The 16,918-nt window shown below is 37.7% G+C and overlaps 1 protein-coding gene across 2 annotated transcripts in view; it reads left to right on the top strand.

The window, feature by feature from the left end:
- bbox1 (butyrobetaine (gamma), 2-oxoglutarate dioxygenase (gamma-butyrobetaine hydroxylase) 1) overlaps positions 1-16,918 on the top strand; it is a 140,770-nt gene that overhangs the window by 88,305 nt on the left and 35,547 nt on the right. For both annotated transcript variants that reach the window (XM_069905301.1, XM_069905291.1), the window contains exon 5: positions 4,963-5,068. In XM_069905301.1, the coding sequence (XP_069761402.1) occupies positions 4,963-5,068 (106 nt within the window). The remainder of the gene's footprint in view (positions 1-4,962; positions 5,069-16,918) is intronic.

Below are 16,918 nucleotides of genomic sequence, written 5' to 3'. Positions count from 1 at the left end.
CCAAAACTTGATGGAATTAGTTGGCACAACTGTTAGGGAATGCCCACTCTGAAACCACAGTGAGTGAAACCTCATTGATTTGAGTGAAAGGAAAGGTTTTTTTTAAATTATATTTAATTAGTTTAAAGTTTTTAATTACTTTTGAGTATTTTGTATTTCCATTTGCTATGTTTAAAACCTATGTATTAATTTCTATTTTAATAAGTTTGAAATGTCTTTGAATACCAAAGATGTTTCATACCATTAAATCCTCCCAAACTATTGCAAAGATCCTATTTTTCAGTTGTTTAAGCATGTCAAGATATTCAAAGGGTGGAAACTCTGCTCTCATCCAGTTTTTCCATCTGAACCTCAAGATAGGCTCTCCACATCATAGCTAAGGCAGTGCATGAACTTAATGTTGAATCACATGCAGAAAGGGAAATAAAGAGATAGAATAATCCAATTAAGAAACAAAATTGCAAACAAAGTGTTAAAAACAAAACAAGCTTAAATGTTACAGTGTAGAAACATAGTCATTGAAGTTAATGGAATCGAGTCCAATGTGCAGTCTTTGCCTTCTTATGGAGTAGTGCCGCCAAATCTGGCTGTTTTTAATTGTTTTAAAACAAAACTTGTGCAACACAGTTAGCATAAAGATTAACACAACACTATTACAGCACCAATGATGCAGGTTCAAATCCAACACTGTCTGTAAGGACTTTGTGTGTTCTCCCCATTGTCTGCATGGGTTTCCTTTCACTCTCCAAAACAAATGTACAGGGTTTGAGGGTAAACTAGTGTACTTAAGGCAGCATGAGTTTGTGGGCCAAAAGGGCCTGTTACTGCACTGTATGTCTAAAGTGAAAAAAAAACTTGGAACAGTTCATTGTCAGCTCCTATGAATCTAACAATTGAACCAGTCAACATTGTGATTTCTTTATTTTTGCATGTATAAACAGAAACATTTCATGCATATTTTGTAACTCTTAAAGACCAAAACTCTCTCAGGCTGCTACTTACAGCACACTAGCACCAAAGTTTCTAATATAATTTTATCTGTGATCGTCAATTTCAAACTTAAATTATTTTTTAAATTTAAATTTAGACATACAGCACGGTAACAGGCCCTTTTGGCCCACGAGTCCATGCCGGCCAATTACTCACAATTGACCTGCACCCCGGTACGTTTTGAAGGGTGGGAGGAAACTGGAACCCCCTGGGGAAAACCCACACAGACACAAGAAAAATGTACTAACTCCTTATAGACAGCGCAGGATTCGAACCACAGTGAAAAGTGTTTTTTTTTGCAAACCATTCAAAGGCAAGCAAAATTATACATTTTCTCTTTAAATACGATCCATCATTGGGCATTCAAATTTATGACCAGCGCTGCAGGAAGCAAGAAGGGAGATTTTGAACTCTGGAGAATGGAATGCCATGAGCCAACTTGTTATTTTGGCAGATCTGCTGATCCTGAGATCACCAACTGTCTGCATTTAGATCATATTATTTCTTCCATTGTGGATCTGGGTCCTTTTCTTCCAGCAGTTACTTCCCTGCTGTGTAGGACCCCTCCCATTGTGAGTAAGAACTTCAGAAAACTTTAAAAGTTGTTGGGATTTGTCCCTGACTCCTCAGCTGTCATAACTGTCACTGAAATTGATATTTAAAGGCATATGGAAACTATTAAAAACAATTATTTTAAAAGTGAGAATGAAAACTAAAACATTAGAAAAACACATACACTAAAAAGCAATTGGATGTATTTAACTGAGCTAAATACATTTAGCATTAGCAACTGTGTCATGTCACATCTCCAATGATAGTGATTTAGTTGCTGGCTGTGGAAAATTATATTAAGCTTGCAGTAGACACTCATTTTGACCTCTCAAATCTTGACAATGGTCAAACTATTCTAATGCAGTGAATGCTGCCTAAATGTGCTTTTGAACTTTGTAAACATAGGGCAGAGTTCCAAATAATTATGCTGTCTGAAGCAAAATTCCAAGAGCATGAGTAACTGTGCCATTGGCTTTCTGTGCAGATGTTTTGCAAAGATGCACAATTTTGAGATACAGCTGGTTTAAATATGGACACCGTTAATCCAGTTAGAGAGTATATTGGTCACCTTCTTGAAGCATGTCAAGTTGACCACAACTCTCCGATGATGTAAGGAATCAATAATATTTGCCAGTCTTCTTTCTCCGGCCTCCCAAGTGAAAATACAATGTTTAAGTATTGAGCAAATTTATATTTTGCAGAACATGGACATTCATATACATACTTGCCTGCTCTGCTTTTCAGATTTCCTCGGTTGTTATCAAGTTTATTTCACTAGAATTTAGATGTAATTGTCAACTCAAAAAAAAAGCCCAGAATGATCTTAATTGACAATACACTAATATTTTGTTAGATCAGAGAAAATTACAGTTGTTGCAGATGTATTGTTTTCATTTTTCTTATGCTGGGACAAAAAAAAAGGAAGTGAAGTTAAGCAAATATTTTATGTCAATCTTTATGTTGCAAAATACTGTGCATGTTCCAAATAATGAATGTTGCCACAGAAGAATTTGCTTCCATTGCTAGAGAATGAGTTTTAGTGAACTAATGGGGCCAAAGATTGAAAAATCCTTTCGCCAAGATGCCTTGAATCTGAAGATCTTGAAAGAAATTGCTACTGAGACATTGATGCATTGCTTATAATCTCTCAAAAGTCCTTAACTTCAAATGCCAGAAGGTTGGTAAACTACTAATGTGTTACCCGTGTTCAAAGAAAAGAGGGAGGCAAACATTGGGTGGGCATAGGCCAATTAGCCCAACATGTATTGTTGGAAAATGTTAGCACTGAATATTTAGAAGGCCATTTGGAAAATGTTGATTCAAACAAGCAGTCGCAGTGTGGCTTCAAGAATGTGAAATTGTACCTGACAAATTGATTAATTAGTTTGAGGAAATCTGGACCCATGTAGAAAGAGTGAGACAAATGGGTGTATTGCATTTGTATTTTAAGAATGCTTTCAGCAAGGCACTCATCACTGGTTAAACTACCAGAATTTTTTTTAAAAATAAGTACGAATGTTGGATATCTGAAACACTCAAATAAACTGAGAAAGAGAGCAAACAAGTTCACTTATGTAGCAGAAAAAAATAAGGGAGGCAGATGGGAGGTGCACAGATTTTAATCTAAAGTGGCAGTTAAGATCTTCTACCTACACAATTTATTTTCTTTGTTTCTCCTTTCTGTCCTGGACAGAAAGATTAACTGTTTCACAGTTGCTGACTGGCCTGGTGCATTTTAACAGCAATTTTTGTCTTTATTCAAGTTGCAAGATATTTGCATACTTGGGAGGTTAGTTAACATTCAGCAAGTAGCAAGAAGAGATGAAACAGTTATTTTCAGGTTGGCAACTTTTAAACAGTGAGGTGCCTCAGGAATCAGTGCTGAGACTGCAATGGTTTACAATACAGTTTATGTTAATAACCAGGAAGAAGGAAGTTGATATGTGGCAGCCACATTGTGAAAATCTAAAAAGGAGTGGAAAACTAGTTGGAAGAAGAAACAAAAAATATACTAAGTGTTATTGATTGGTTAAGGGAGTGGACGGGAAGTTGACAAATAGAGATCACAGATTTAACTTATGAGAGATTTAAAAAAAGGGTCAGAGCACGCTGCCAGAGCTGTAGTACCCCTTTTGGCTTAAGTATGCATTTGCTGCTAAATACCAGTATAATCTCTAACCACTAAATAATGCCATCATATGGGAAGGTGTTTCAGAATCTTTGCCCAAGAGCAGCTAAGCAAAGTTTCATAGTTGCCAAACATAAATACTGTTTGCTTAGTCAGCTGTCAAATCTGTCAAAAACTATGAATATTTCTGAATTTCTCAGACATTCAAATCCTTTTTATAAATAAAAGGCACGGTTTAAAAGAATAAATAAGAAAAAAAATTAAAAAAGACAAAACACAAGAGTTTTTAGCAAACAAATATTTTGCTAAACAAGTAATTTATTAATGTTCTCCCTCACACCCATTCCTCTCTATTGAAATGGATGTCTTTGCTAATCCTGGCTATGTTTAACTTGGTGCAGGTTCAACAAGCAAACACCCCCAGGATAACTAACTTCAATCCCCACTTTATCACTTCATTTCATGGAAGAATGCTGGCATTTCTTTGACTAGTTTTAACCCATTGAGTGGAATTAATAAGGATAGATAAAATGACAAAAATATTTCTGTCACCTTAGGAATCCAGAACCAAGGTTTGACTATTTAATAGAGTTGGGTTATCCAAGAATTAAGTTAGGAATTAATAAGGATAGATAAAATGACAAAAATATTTCTGTCTCCTTAGGAATCCAGAACCAAGGTTTGACTATTTATTAGAGTTGGGTTATCCAAGAATTAAATTAGGAAGTTTGGAATTCTCTGCCAGAAATGGCAATCACAATTCTGAGACTGATAGTCTTTTGTTAACCAAAGATCATCAAGGTATGGGGAATTATCTTGGGTAGCCAAGCTCTCGTTGAAGAAGGGGGAGAAACACTAAAGTCTGTATACGCTGTGATTGTAGTAAAAACACAGAAATGCTGGAGGAACATTGCAGGTCTGAAAGCATTCATAGGAGGTAAAGATATATTACCAACGTTTTGGGCTTGACCCCTTCCTCAGGGTATGAAGAAGGGCTCAGTCCCAAAATATTGGTAATATATCTTTATCTCTAATGGGCATTGCAAGAACTGTTGAGTTCCTCCAGTATTTCCGTGCTTTTACTCAATGAAGAAGGAACAGGCTTAATGGGGTTTGTAGTGCATTACTGTTTCTTCCATTGTTGGATTTAACAGTTTTCATAATCCCAATGTATTTCCACCTTAAATCCAGTCGAATATTAAAAATAAGAGACAAGACAAATTATTTTAGTGTTATTTTGTACTGTTGCTGCTTTTCCTTATTTACATACCTCTTCCCTTTCTTGTTAAAAGGCATACCTGGCAAGTGGAGGATAAATCTGATGCTAACAACGTAGCGTATACATCTGGGGAATTGAGTCTGCATACTGATTATCCAGCACTGCACCATCCCCCTGGGGTAAGATTGCTTGGAATTTTGCCTAAAACACTTTAATAGATTTTTGTTATAAAAAAATTAAGATAAAGAAAATGAAACATTGAAAAGTACATGCTGTTTGTAGATACGCCTACTCTTCGTTTCAATGAAAATGCGTGTCTCCCATTGCTGCTGGAACATGATATTATATAATTGTTCTATGGAAAGTATAGATCCGCTTTACCTCAACGAGCAGTATTTTAAAAGAAAAAATAATTAAGCTGCAAAGATTTAGTGTTGTTAACAAAGAATTAAAATACTGAGTAGTTCTGCATAAGTTTTAAACACTTGTGGAAAGATTTTTAAAAAAAATACAGGAGAACAGGGGCACTCGTGTTTATGTACCATTTGCTTTAGGACAATAGAAAAGTTTATATTAAAACAATTATTAAAAAAATAATAAAAAGAAAAAATTCTGGAAACAGCCGGTCAAGCAGCATCTGTGAAAAGAGAAACATTTAAAATTGTTTGGAAATATTTTTTTTATGATCATTAGTTAAAGAGAAATTTTGTCTTCAGTATGTTTGCTGTCATCTTGTCCATCCTGTTCCAGGTAATACTTTGACACTTTTCAATCTGAAGCTTGGCTTTATCAAAATTGATTGGGTCCCTTGTTATTTGTTATTTACATTAATGATCTGGATGATGGGGTGGTAAATTGGATTAGCATATATGCAGATGATACTAAAATAGGTGGAATTGTGGATAATCAAGAAAGTTTTCAAAGATTGCGAAAGGATTTGGACCGCTTAAAAGAGTGGGCTGAAAGATGGCAGATGGAGTTTAATGCTGAGAAGTGTGAAGTGTTTCATTTTGGACCGAATAATCTCAACAGGACATGCGTAGTAAACGGGAGGGCATTGAGGAATGGAGTGGAGCAGAAAGATCTAGGAATAATGGTCCATCATTACCCGAAGATAGAACTCATGTCGATAGTGTGGTGAAGAAGGCTTTTAGTATGCTATGCTGGCCTTTATAAATCAAGGTATAGAATACAGGAGTTGGGAGATGATGTTGAGACTGTTCAAGGCATTGGTGAGGCCAAATTTGGAATACCATGTGCAGTTCTGGTCACAAAATTATAGGTAGGATATCAACAAGGTAGAAAGAGTGCAGAGAAGATTTACAAAAATGTTACCTGGGTTTCAGAATCTAGATTACAAAGAAAGATTGAGCAGATTCGTTCTTTATTCCTTGGATCATAGAAGGTTGGAGGGGATTTGATAGAGGTATTTAAGAAGGTGATAGATAGAGTTTATGTGGATAGGTTTTTTTCCCTTGAGGGTAGGAGAGATTGAAACAAGAGGTCATGAGTTAAGGGGCAAAAGTTTAGAAGTAACATGAGGGGGAATTTCTTCACTCAGAGAATGGTAGCTGCATGGAATGAGCTTCCAGGAGAAGTAGTGGTAGCAGGATCCATTTTGTAATTTAAGGAAAAATTGGATAGGTATATGGATGGGAGGGGAATGGAGGGTTATGGGCAAGGTGCAGGTAGGTGGGACTAGAAGAGAGTACTTGGTTCAGGGTGGACTAGAAGGTCCAAGATGCCCTGTTTCCATGCTGTAATTGTTATATGGTTATAAGACCTGAATTTGCAGTGTGAAAGAGAACTTTAATAACATTAATTTCTTTAACGCACAGCATACCTCTGCAAACAATTAGCTTTTTAAAACCTATACATCTGGTATCTCAGCAAAAGTCATTGTTTTAACAAGTTCCTATTCATTTAATTATTGAACTTCATGGAAGGGAAGGAGGTTATTTATCCTGTGATGCAGAAGAAGAGCTACTGAGATTGATCCCAATCTATAGCCTTGTAGTTTGTAACACATTGAAAGGTACTAGGATAAGCATTTTAATGTAGTCTGGGCTCCTGAAGTAATAAGGCAACTTCTGTCTCTTGTATGTCAAGATGGTAGAGGTTGTTGTGATTTTTGAGCTGCTGTTAAATAGCCTCAGTGAATAACTGACAGTACACATTGATGCATCCTTTTGTCTGGATAGTGATGGAGTGGTGTTCATCCAAATACCATCACACCCATGTTTTGTAATGATGAAAAGACTTAAAAGAGACAAGCCATTCACTTGGGATACTCATTCTTTTTTGTGGCATGCACAGACTTATGAGAACACCATCATCCATAAGTTCCTCTCCAGGCCAGGCATAGAATGGCAGCAAATGTCAAATAAATATGGTTGTGGGCTGTCTGTTATTCTCCCAAACCCAAACGTTGTTCATTATTTGAGATAGAATATCTGCTTCCCTAACTGAGTAATTATGAATCTGATAGTTGAACCCGGGAGAATGCACAAAAGAACTTTTATAGCAGGGTCCTGCAACTGAAATAATTTTTCTCCGGAAAGAATATTTTATCCAATGTTGAAGCTCACATCAAAAATATCTCATGTGTAACCACAGAAAGTTTAAAGTACATGCCCATGTGTTGGAGAAATAAAAGGCTGTTCTGTCTAATCCCATCTTCCAGAATGAGGTCCATCGCCCAACAATTTACAACTCTTCAAATAATTTTTAAATGTGAAGGACATTATTGTCTCCACTTCCATTTCAATTCTGGATCTCCACTGCCCCCAAGGTGAAAATTATTTTTGTCGCCTTCCACCAATTAATATTAAAAATAACACCATCTGGCTTTTTATTCATTTGCAAAAAGAAGTATTTCTTATTGATTAGTGTGTCTAACCCCTGCATAATTTTAAATGTCTTGATTAATTTTACACTTAATCTCCATACTTCCAAAGAGAACAATTATCACTGATCCAACCTTTGCTCAAAACAAAAATGTTCCAGTCATGGCAATACCCTCAAATCTCCACTGCATCCCTCTAGTGTAATTACATCTTTTCAGTAATGGGGTGACCAGAACTATGTTTATTTGATACATTACAACTAGAAGAGTAAGAAGGGCCTTCTGTGAGCAATCTAACAGGTTATCTCTATCATCCATAAAGAACACAATTTACAAAGTTGCAACGAAAAGAATAATCAATTAGTTCCAAGCAAGGGCTGTATGACTGTTCTGTTGTGGGGATCAATCAGCAGTTCCATTTTCTTTTGTCTGATTAAATTTAGACATACAGCACGGTAACAGGCCATTTTGGCTCAAGAGTTTGTGCCGTGCCCAATTTGCACCTAATTAACCTACACAATCCTGGTACGTTTTGATTGATTGGAGAAAATCAGAGCCCCCAGGGAAAACCCACGCAGACACGTGGAGAATGTATCAACCCCTTACAGACAACACAGGGCTCAAACCCAGGTCCCGATTGCTGATGCTATAAAGGCTTTCCGCTAACGGTTATGCCAACCGTGGTTATGGGGAATGGGCCATCTTTAAGTCTGTTGGTGAGCACTTTCCCACTCTTGAGCCTTCTCACAGATAGGATGAGGGAAGAGTGTGTGTTTGTTAGTGTGTCCCCTTCAGTATGTTGGCTATCCTCCTTGGGCAAGGAAGTCTACAGATGCTGCGACTGTAATACATGGATAAATGCAGAAAGAACTAAGCAGATCTTGCAGTGTCCATGTGAGGTAAAGATATATAAACCAATGATTTATTTCTGAGCCCTTCTTCAAGATGTGAGTAAAAAGGAGGCAGGTGGAGAAGGGAAAATTGGGTAGGGAGATGAGTATAGCTAGACCAACAGACTAAAGTTGTTAATTGGATATGGAGAGGAAGACAAGAGAAAGGAAAGGTGAAAATTGATGTAGGAAAGACAGTGTTTTTAGCTCTGTGAACCTCCCCGGAGAAGCCAATGTTAATGCCATCTGGTTGGAGGGGCCCAGAGAGTATATGAGGTGGTGTTCCTCAAATTTGCAGGTGTTCTCAGTCTGGCAGTACATGAGATTATGGACAGACATGTCAGCATGGGAATGGGGCAGGGAATTGAAATGGGTGACCACTGCTGCGGTGGACAGAGCCGAGGTGCTCAATGAATCACTCTCCCAGTCTCTCCGATGCAGAGGAGGTCACAACTGGAGCACCAGATGCAGGAGTTAACCACTGCAGATTTACACGGTGAAGTGTTCCTTCACTTGTTTGGGACCCCAACAGTGGTGAGGTGTGGGTGGAAGTGGATCACCTCCTGTGATGTACAGACGTTACGAAAATGCCAAGTCTACTTGTAGATTTGAAGTTGTAAGTGTGTTAAGTTTCTACATCATTTAAAACAAATTATTTTACTGCAGAGGGGCAAGAAAAGCAGTCTGAAAATCTTGCGGCTTAGACAGTCTTATGTTCATCGTTTCAGGTGGCGACTTGGCAGTTAAAAATATTACAGATCATTAAAAAGTGTTAAAATAAATTAAAGATCAACTATTTACATTTATAGCAGGGCACATAAACTATTTCATGAAAGCCCTTTTCTGCCACTGTGTACTATCCTTGTGCATCTATACAAGTATTCCTAAGATTACAAAAATACCATTGATATTCAATCCCCATATAAATTTCCAATGCATTCCTTGTTCTCTATTGAACTCCAGCCTTCCATCTAATGAAAACATCCATTCTGGACACAGTTATCATAATGAAGAGTAGATAATATCTTTTCATTTTTGCTGGGTACACTATATATGGCACTACATCCAGCATATAATTCAAGGAGTGTCAAAAATTGAGAGGGTATTTAAAACAAAATGTGTAATATTTCAAGAACCATATGTACGCATGTAATAGTCAAATTTTGTGGACCAATTTTTAGTATAAATTTTGGGGGTTGACTGCCATAGGTGCTTGCGTTGTTTGAGGAATTGAGAGCTCGAATGGGCAGGTGAGTAACTGGAACGAGGTAGTAAGTCTGTGTTTGAGGTGTCGGGATCGCGAATGGGTGGGTTGGCGGCCTGGGCCAAGGCGAGAGTCTGCAGTCGGTGCATCAGAAGCTCAGATGGGCAGGTGGCCAGGGCCAAAAAATAGTGGGGTCAACTTTTACACTCGATGTATGGAAAATGAGAGATTTTGGGTGCAAAAATGGAGTCAACTTTTACATGGTATCGACTAACATACATGTATTATATATGGTAATAGTATATATTAAGTTAAATTGAGTCTCACATCTTTTTCTAAACTGTAAGAAAGTAATTACACAGGAACAATACACTTCCCTCAGAGTACCATGAGAATATTAATAAAGCTTCAATACAAGGCAAATCGTGAAATGATTTCTTCTGTTTATCTGGCTATCCAATGAAAATCAATTTTATTAAACAGAAATTCCTCCAAAAAATGGAAGACTTATGGCTTCAATGGTCATAAAATTATATATTATGAGCTATGTAACAAACAACATGTTGATATTCTCAAATGTTATTTGTTACTCATCATTTGCATACCATTTTTTTTATCTAAATTCTTTCAACAATTTCCATTTAGTTTTGCTGTGTTAACTGTTGAGATATAAACTGTATATTCTGGCAATTAGTTTGATATGCAAAGTGTGTTTCTGAAGTGTTTCTTCCATTTCCATTCCATATTAGCTTGTTGGTAGTTTTATTAACTGATTGCAAACCCAATTTGAGGCACCTTCAATAATTTTGAAAAACTGAAGTCTTAATTGGATTTATTCAAAGGTGAATGTGAATCATCACAGAATATCTATTAGTGAATACGAAAGCTAAGCAAGCTCCAAAATTGTTCATCAATTACAACAAATTTAAATTCAAGTTCCTGTACTACACTGGTTGCTACTAATGTCTCTGTACAGGCAAGGCAGCTGATTTGCATTTTTATAATTACTGTTAGGTCATCGACCAGCAGCAATATAAATTTACCAAGAGACTTTTTTTTCCTTTTAAACATTATATTTATTAACAACTGCTAATATAACAACTTATCTAAACCTAACCCCCAACTATGCGCGAATATATTTGTGTGTGTGGAATACCCAAACCATTACAGCTTAGGCATAATTCTGGAAAGTCAGTTCACAGTTCAGTCTGAGAAATCCTGTGATGAAACTCAAGGTTTTAAACTGATGCCCAGAAGTAATTACGAAGGAGATGGGAGAGGCAGAGTGATTTGGACTGCTGAAAACTCACGAATCCTTGTAGAGTTTCTTCTAGAGAAATGTCCTTTTATATGAATGGTTGTCACAACTCTCCTTTTCCTTGCACAGGGGAAATGAAATGTGATTACCTTGATGCTTCCAAAACCTAGGCACGGGTCATTTAAAATGACCATCACAATGGTCTCGGTCTAATGCAGGGATTCTACTGCTTCCTTTGCCCAGATATGAGTCAGTCAAAGTGATCTTTTCTTTGATCACAGTATAGTTCATTATTTCCACTGACAAGGAAGGAGGGGGTGTATTGTCCATTTCACACAAAGTCATTCCACCTTTGTGTTCTTTGGATGGCTGGTGATCAAATCTACTGTACCTTTCAGTGTCCCACTCATGTGTCTCTCTCCCCACCTGTGTTCCTGGATAAAGCAACAAAATGTTCTTTCTTTTCCTGGCAAGTATCAATTTTTGGGCAGAGTCAGTACCAGATTGTTGCCACTAAATTATCTCGCAGTTGTAATGGTCGCAGCCGGTAGTAGCCCTTAAAGCGACAGCCACTAAATGAAATGGGAGCTTGTAATACTGTAACTTCGTCAGTATTTTTGAATATTCTGGGAAATTCAAATGACTGATTGCTTCCAGGAGCACATAGAAGGGAAGCAATGCAGAGTAGTGGCACGCTTGATCAACTTTAAGCTGTTAATAGGAAATAATAAAATATTTACAGCAAAGAAGGGGACGATATGGTCCAGTGTGTCTATGCTGTTTAAAAATAATTGCCTGTCACGTTCCATTTCCAGAACTTGTTGCCCAAGGACATTGCTCATTAAGAACAGATTCAAGTTTATTTGGAATGTTGTAAGAGTTTTGTTCTCTCCCATCCGCAGTTACCTGATGCTATGAGTGAAAAGCAAAACCGTCATCTTTCCTCTTCCAATAGCTTTAAATTTATGTTTCATTGCTTTTGACCCCTTTGGAAAACAGGTCTTGTGTTCCCCCACCCCCTCCAACAACCACAAACTCAATCAGGGACTCATTTGAGGACTTTTCGTTTTGCACTTTATTGATATTTATTATTTTCTCTGTATTGCACAGTCACTTTGATTGCATTTGTTATCTGTTTGGTTTGATGAGTATGATGTGAACAGTTCTTTCTTGCAGTTCCAATAAGTGGTAACTTTGCCTTGCAGGCAGGAAAAGAAATCTCAGGGTTGTATGTGATACATCTTCTCTGCCAATAAATCGGATCCTCCGCTCCACTTCACTAAGCTTCTTCTATTCCAAAAGCAATAATCAAAGCACATCCAATCTTGCCTCTTGGCTCCATTTTCTATTTCAACCACCTAATGAATCTCCCTTGCACGCTCTCCATTGCAATTGGATCTTTGCAGGATGTCGATAGAATTAAAATAGTTTGATAGTTACAATTGATTTTTATTCAGTGCTCTATTTAATCTGATAACTATAAAAAATCTATTATGCTTTAAAAGCGTGAACAAAAAATGTTTTGTTAATTTATTCCCAGATTGTGTTTCCATTTTTACTAATTAGTCACTTTGTATCTATTAAAAGTATGATCAGAATATCTCTGCTTGCATTTCTAATCTGTTACAGTTATACCACACAGCAACGAGCCAAATTTGTCCAGGGACATCAAGTTGCGCACCTGAGCTAGTTCAATATACTTATGTTTGTCCATATCCCTCTAAATATTCCTGTACCTATCTAAATATATTTTAAAAACTGCCATGATACCTGCTTCTTCCACTTCCTCTGGCATGCTGTTCCACATCCCCACAACCCTGTGTGTGGGAAAAATTGCCTCTCAGGTTCCTCTTTCACCTTAAACCTATGCCCGCTTCATTTTAGACTGATCTACCCTGGGAAAAGATTGATCATTCACCTTATCTGTACACCTCATGATTTTGTGTAGCTCTTAAGGTCACTCATCGGCCTTTTGTGCTGCAACCCATCATTTCTCTCCTTGTGACTCGAGCCTCCCAGTCCCAGTAACGTCCTTTTGAATCTTTTGTGCACCCCATCCAACTTATTGACATCCTTCCTTGAGTGGGGCAACTAGACTGCCCACTGTACACCTGATATGACATCACCAGCATCTTTTACAGTTGTAACAATGACACATTCAATTATTTTTAATCTTTAAAAAAAATTTAGACGTACAGAACGTACAGGCCCTTTCGGATCACAAACCAGTGCAGCTCAATTACACCTGATTGACCTACACCCCCGGTAAGTTTTTTGAAGGGTGGGATGGAACAGGATCCTTCAGGGGAAACCTGCGCAGAACACTGGGAGAACGTACAAACTCCTTACAGACAGCGCAGGATTCGAACCTCTCCTGATTGCTGGCGCTGTAACCACGTTGCGGCTTACCATCCTGCCCTTTCCCTGTTGTAACGCAGAAAAATTTTAAATACAGGCTTCATTTTTTTTTTAAATGGGCATAAATAAAACCCTCTGGAGGCTCATAGATCGTAATATTAAAATTACTTGAAAATGACAGAGATCTGCTTATTACCAAATTGTAAACTTGTCTGGCAATATTCCAGTTGCCGTGCAATATTGAAGACTGCCTAAGCAGTCACCAAATTCTTACAAACATTCCATCTATTTCTGATAGATAGAAAGGAATTGAAAAATAGTTCAAATTCTCCAGAATATAAAATTAAATTTGGAACAAGAATCTGCTGTCAGTACGGTGACTATGAAATGATCTGTATGCTACTATCCTTCAGCTGTACACTAATGTAATTTTAGTCAAGGAAGTTTGCATCCTTTACCTCATAGGAGGTTTGGCTAGTTCAAGGGCATTTCATGATGGGCAGCAAAAGGTTGATGTTAAAAATTCTTTGAAAGAATTTAAAAAATCTCTGGAATCATATTATAATGGAAAACCCAAAGTATCTGGTTGATAAAATGCTTTTGCTTGGGAAATATTAAAGCATGATTAGTGGACTAATGGCACACCAATTTTAAACATGTATTTTTTAACCAATTTATTTCACATAATTTTTTGCTTGAATTCCAGGGTTTTACTGTAGATTGTTGGATTCAGAAAAGCTGCCTAAAATTATTTGAAGGCAACTGGCAAAAGAGACTTGCAGTCATCAGCTGTGGGATTAGCCAAGACTCAATTTGCAGCATGCTTGCCCAAGTCTTTTGCCTCTATTATTGAACAGCAATGGAAATATCACTGGTGCACTGCAGAATAATTATCACTCAGAATCAAATTTTTTTTTTTTTGTCATTGCTGTTTGTGGAGTGTTGTTCTTATGTTTATTTTCTCCCCAAGAGTGACTGACTTTTTCAAATACTTCATTGGGTGTGAAGTGCTTTGTGATATGTCAGAGTTGTGAAAGGAGTTTGATGAATTAATGTTTAAAAGATCGGTACAGGTGCTCCTCAACTTACAATCATAACTTACTATCGTAAGTTGAAAAAGAATACAGCTATACCTTGTATAACACTGATAGTGGTGTATCAGTCTGCAAACTGATCCCATTGCCCCACAGCTCTTTATCATTCTCAACACTGATCCCACTGCTCCGCTCTCTCCCGACAGCACCTTATCAGTCCCCAGACTAATCCTGCTGTCTCCCGACAGTGCTGGATCAGTCCCAACACTGATCCCACTGCCCTGCTCTCTTCCGACAGCGCTGTATCAGTCTAACTGAACTAAAAAAAAGTGATTGACCAAGGAGGCTACAAAGAATTCACCTTCGAGGAATTATCAATGTTTATTGCAATTACCTTACTTTAACGCAATATATGAAAGTAAATAATGACAGTCACGCTATTGTACCATCGTAACTTTGAAAAATCGTAAGTCGCACCTTTGTAAGAAAGGGAGACCCTGTAATGATGAACTTGCGTCCTTCCGTGTTAAATGCCTAAAGATATCTGATAAGCAATACACATATTGTTGAAATGGATTGGAGACATCTCTACCCATTATTCACTGACTAACAGCTGCAACACGTTCCATTTTGAGCTTGCTGAACTTCCCATTAGGTTCAGCAGACTGATGCCATGACAAACTGCGCCACTTGATAGGCACTGATCTTTTTGGGAGGTGATGCAAGTTATCTGGCATAGGCTAATGATGCCAAGACATCAGTCAACCCACACTCTCCCATCCAAAAGCTCAGTTTTTAACTTAAATTATGACCCAAATTCGGAGTTCCACTTGTGTGTAAACATGTTTCCAGGTTTAAATTGGAAACTGAAAACTAAAACAACACAACACAAACTAAAATAGCTGACAGAGTAAAAACATGTAGCCTCAAAGTCAGTAATGAAAAAGAAATTTGTGCAATGTTTTAATTAGAACAAACCTTTATTCATTATTCAGATTTTTTTTTAATTTTCTGACACATTTTAATAGATTTTCTTACAAGGAGTTATATAATTAAGCAAAGTTGTAATATCCAGGCTAATCTTGACATTGACATTTAAAAACTAACTAACTCTGTACTGATATTTCTATTTGAGTGCTTCCATCAATGTGCTAAATTAATGACTTCATTGCTTTTCAATTTGATTGCTGAAAAATTTTGCAAATGTTTATACTTATGATTTCCAAAGTCCCAAACTCCTTTGAGTCATAAGATTAAGGTTAAAGTGGTGAGATATAGTGCAGTGTAGAGGCACCTGGGTGATGGGCACATTCCTCTGGGGGAAAAAAAGGAAAATAATCAAATTGAACAATTACAGTACCTCTCCAATTATCTGAAATGGTCAGGACCAGACCTATTTCGGATGACTAAATTTTTCAGATAACTGGTCATTTTTAAAATAAAAACAGTCCAGTAGCCACAGCAAATCACTTGTATCAATGTTTAAAAAACAAGAAGCAACAAGGGAAGGCTGTTTAAGCATTAAAACAATATTTAATTTTCACCAAAAAAAAGGCTGGGTGTCGCTGATCCCTAACATGTCCCTAACGCCACCACTGATCACAAAGACCTCCTAACCGCCAATCCCCAACAGGTCCCCACCGCTGCTGTCGATCCCCGGGGAGGTTTCCCAGGCTGGTGGAACATTCACTGGCGAGTCGGCGGGCTCCTGTCTCCCTGTGGACTCATTCCAGTAGGGGCTGTTCCAGCTTTGCGACCTAGTTCTCAGTGTTGCAGCCTGTCAATGTTGCAGTCTTTGCCTGTGCACACTCCCCCTCTCAACCGCCACTGACAATCACCAACACCTCCCCACCAAGGTCCCACTCCTGCCAGGGAGGCCACTCTCCTTGATGACGCCGGGATAACGGATTCTTCCAACCCCTTGCAGCTGGGAGACAGAGGCACGCAGTTTGAGAGGGTGAGTTGGAGTGAAAAGTCAATAGGGGTAGGTAAAGAAGAAATGGAAAGAGGTGATTATCTAAAACGAGGACAATTGTCGTTCTAATTTCATGTTGGGTGAATTCTTTTCAACCTGTGAGGTCAGTTTGGCTCTGAAAAAGTTTTGGATAACTAAGGATTTCTGATTGTTTCAGATGTCATCGTTTATCCAAATTTTTTCGGAGGCGAACAGATGTCACATGTGGGTCCAAAAGAATTTTGGATAAATGAGGATTTTGGATAATCTGATTTTGTACTTACTTCAATTTTTGGAATTTGTAGCAACTAAATTGATATCATTTTATGAAGTCATCTGGCCATCCATTTAGAATTTAATGTGCCCAGAACAATCATCATTCCCAACAGAATATCATGTTCCCATCATTATCACAATAATCACTGTGAATTGTACATAATGGAATGTTGTCACTCATAACAAGTTGCTTTGTTTATGCATGTCCAG

Source organism: Narcine bancroftii, chromosome 1, assembly GCF_036971445.1.
Source record: "Narcine bancroftii isolate sNarBan1 chromosome 1, sNarBan1.hap1, whole genome shotgun sequence".
In the NCBI taxonomy this organism is placed as follows: Eukaryota; Metazoa; Chordata; class Chondrichthyes; order Torpediniformes; family Narcinidae; genus Narcine; species Narcine bancroftii.
This window is presented reverse-complemented; position numbering and strand designations above follow the sequence as displayed.